Source organism: Galeopterus variegatus, unplaced genomic scaffold, assembly GCF_000696425.1.
Source record: "Galeopterus variegatus unplaced genomic scaffold, G_variegatus-3.0.2 Scaffold4610, whole genome shotgun sequence".
Taxonomy (NCBI): domain Eukaryota; kingdom Metazoa; phylum Chordata; class Mammalia; order Dermoptera; family Cynocephalidae; genus Galeopterus; species Galeopterus variegatus.
The window spans coordinates 76210-79854 of NW_007730721.1; the positions used below are offsets into that span (position 1 = coordinate 76210).

Below are 3645 nucleotides of genomic sequence, written 5' to 3' on the forward strand. Positions count from 1 at the left end.
CTGTCTGTCTTTTACTTCAGCTAGCCTAGCATTAATCTGGACAAGACCTAGATAACAAACTCATTTTTTAGTTTCTTACTTCTCCTTTCACAGATGAATAGTTATCGTTCTGAATTGGGATTTTTGCCCAGTTTTCAAAGGTCATTTCTAGATAGAGTCAACCACAAGGTGATTGAGACAATTGAGGAGTGTGTTCATAAATAACACTTGGCTGACAAATGATAGTATCTAGTGAGTTAGGTAATTGACCTTGGTGTTTAAAGACTTAAAAGTAGTGAGTATTGAGTCACAAACGATTTTTTAATAGACTAGGAAAATGAAATAGCTGGTATCACCATTTAAAATGCTATTTCTCTCCCCCAGTGTTGTGACCATCCTTTTTTCTTTTGGGGGGGAGGAGCAGTTGGCCTGTAGGGGAATCTGAACCTTTGACCTTTGGTGTTATCAGCACCATGCTCTGACCAATTGAGCTAACCAGTCAGTCCTCCCAGTGTTATGGACTGGAAAACATGCAATAAATGTTAACGAGATAAAAATAGAACACTATGTCTTGATTTCAAAATATATCATGTAATGTTGCTAATAACGAATCGCCTGTCTTTCTAGTATGAAGTATTGAATAAGGCAAGGAGATTGAGAGTGATGTTTGATCCGAATGAAAGACATGAGTTGTTTTAACAAGTAAAACATAATTTGCTGTTACAAATAAGTAGGTGAGGTACTCAAACTCTTCCCCAGGTATTCTCCTTCTTATCTTCACTCTTTATATACTAAAAGTTGTTTGATTTACAAATTTCTGTAGGTTTCATTTATTTTTAAACCACGACAGCGAGCAACTAATTTTTAGTGTTAAATGCCAAAGAGTGTTTGCATAGTATCTGTTAGTCTAATAGCTTTAACTAGGAACAAAGACTTTTTTTAGGTGGCTGTTAAAGGAATGGGACTAGGGCCGGCCCGTGGCTCACTCGGGAGAGTGCGGTGCTCATAAGACCAAGGCCACGGGTTCAGATCCTATATAGGGATGGCCGGTTTGCTCACTGGCTGAGCGTGCTGACAACACCAAGCCAAGGGTTAAGATCCCCTTACCAATCATCTTTTTTAAAAAAAAGGAATGGGACTAGATGGAATCTAGACTCTTGGGTTGGACAATAAATCCATATCCAGATAGGGATGAATTTATGTCAAATTCCGAAGAGCTTTTTTGTGTTGTATGTTTTCATTTAATTATCTGTCAATAGTGCTATGCTTTAACCTTTAATATGTAAATAAAATTAAATATGCCGTAATTGGGTTGAATTTATATACATATGTATATATATATATATATATTTTTTTTTTTTTTTTCTTTTTACCTTTTTTTCTTCCAGTTAAAGGCATTAGGATTTCCTGAAGGACTTGTGATACAAGCATATTTTGCTTGTGAGAAGAATGAGAATTTGGCTGCCAATTTTCTTCTACAGCAGAACTTTGATGAAGATTGAAAGGAACTTTTTTGTATCTCACACTTCACACCAGTGCATTACACTAACTTTGTTCACTGGATTGTCTGGGATGACTTGGGCTCATATCCACAATACTTGGTATAAGGTAGTAGATTGGTAGGGGTGGGGAGGGAGGGATCTAGGACATAGGGCAGGGATAAATACAGTGCATGTCTGCTTCAATCAGCAGATGCCGCAAATCCACACAGTGTGTAAAATATTATACAACCAAAAATCAGCTTTTGCAGATCTTTATTTCTTCTATTAAAATGTAGGTAACTTCGTAGGTTTCACTCTTTTTAGTGTACTAGATCCAGAAATTTAGTGTAATGCCCTGCTTTATATTTCTTTGACTTAACATTGGTTCCAGAAAGAATCTTTGCTACCTAGAAATTTACAGTCTCTGTTTCATGGCAACACTGGATAATGGCATTGTGAAATTGAAAAAACTTTTGGAGCAGTTGTAAACAAACATGCCAAATTATTGATGGTTATTGTTGCTGCTTTACATAGCATAAAATTAATATGTAAGGAAGCCCATTCTTTCATGTTAAATACTTGGGTTAGGGGAGGGAGAAAGGGAACCTTTTCTTAAAATGAAAATACTGCTATTTTAAAATTTCTTGATCATTGAATGTGAGACCCTTCTAACATGATTTGAGAAGCTGTACAAGCATAGGCAGTTACTGTTTACATTTTTTCTGTTTTCCTTAATATAAGCAGGACTATTTAAAGATAAACTTTTTATCATCTGATACTGAGTAAGAAGTTGAATTTGCACAGATTTCTCCCTGCATAATCTCTTGCAATATCCATAGCACAGTTTGGTGATGACTTTTAAGCTTTTTCGTTATGTACTCATGACCTATATCTTATAAAAATAAATGAAACCATGATTTTCCCTCACAGTGTATCATGTTTAATTTTCATGTTTATTTCATAAACATGACAGATTTTTGGACTTTGTATTATCTGTATGTTTTATAATGGATCATGCATAATGTCTCAGGAGAACAAAATAAGAATTCGTAAATATGTTCATCTTTCAAGGCAGAGCAATGGGTTGGAAAGGGGTGGCTTTCTGATTGGATAATGGAATATTCTCATTTATTTATGACATTGTCTGCTACCTACTGCTCAGAGCATAGTGAAAATTGGAAACAAAACAAAAATACCCCAACGGCTGCCGCTTCTTTTCTCTGGAAGGTGACAGCAGAAATTGGCGGCATGGAGCTCTTGTCTTGAACAACAAAACTACAGATAGTAGGATAACAGTTACCAGAAGACAGCTCAGGCCAAGTTTTGACCATTCTTTACAGTACTCTGATTATCTGCTTCTTAAAGAATCAACTAAGACGCCATAAAAGAAATAGGCTTTTTGTGCCTTTTGCTGTTATTGTTTAATTTACAAACAGTTTTGGTAAAACTCTTGATGTAAGTGGCTAATTTGACTTTGGAATTTTGCATTTGAGGTATACTGTCATCTATTTCTTGAAATATTTTTACTGTTTAGTTGCTCTATGGAAAATGTGAGGAAACCTAAATTCATATTTGTAAAATTCTTATGCCATCCTTTAGTTAAATATTTCTTTTCATTGTTTAAAAATACTGAAGTGTTCCACCATTTTTTTCCTGTACTAGATGGCTAGGATTCTAGAGAATTGATTATAAAATATTTTCAATACATCCAACATTGCATTTCTCATTTTTTAAGTGATTCTCTCACATACAATCTTAGATTGAAAGTTGACAATGCCTTTATCACTGATACTTCTGTTTTCTTTAGTAATTGGTGAATATAGCATATAAGAGGCCAGGCACTAGATAGCTTTTCTTGGGTACCCTGGTTCTTTTCTCAACCAACACATAATGGTGATGGGATGGAAGTCAGAAGTCATGATGGCTTTTAGAGATTACAGTAGAATTCCTATTTGTGTGTGTGTGTGCACGCGTGTGTGTGCACGTGTGCATGCGCGTGTGCGCGCGTGTGTGTGTTCGTTCTAGCAGCCAGCATAAAGCTGCCACAAAGTATTCAACCCCAAAGTAAATTTCAGGGCATAAAGCTGCTACCAAAGTATTCAACCAAAAGCAATTTCAGGGCATGAGTACTTCTTGTCGGACACATGCTCTTTCAGTTATCCTCTCCTGTCCATTTTCCATTTTG

The 3645-nt window shown here is 35.9% G+C and overlaps 1 protein-coding gene across 2 annotated transcripts in view; it reads left to right on the plus strand.

The window, feature by feature from the left end:
* Window positions 1-2189, plus strand: part of RAD23B (RAD23 homolog B (S. cerevisiae)) — a 46503-nt gene extending 44314 nt beyond the window's left edge. Inside the window, exons 10-11 of one of the 2 annotated variants that reach the window (XM_008587967.1) lie at window positions 1368-1494; window positions 1852-2182. In XM_008587967.1, coding sequence (XP_008586189.1) covers window positions 1368-1481 — 114 coding nt within the window. In that variant the 3' untranslated portion in view covers window positions 1482-1494; window positions 1852-2182. Of the gene's footprint in view, window positions 1-1367 lie in introns of both variants that reach the window. The other variant, XM_008587966.1, reaches the window with a different exon arrangement.
* The last annotated feature ends 1456 nt before the right edge of the window (window positions 2190-3645 follow it).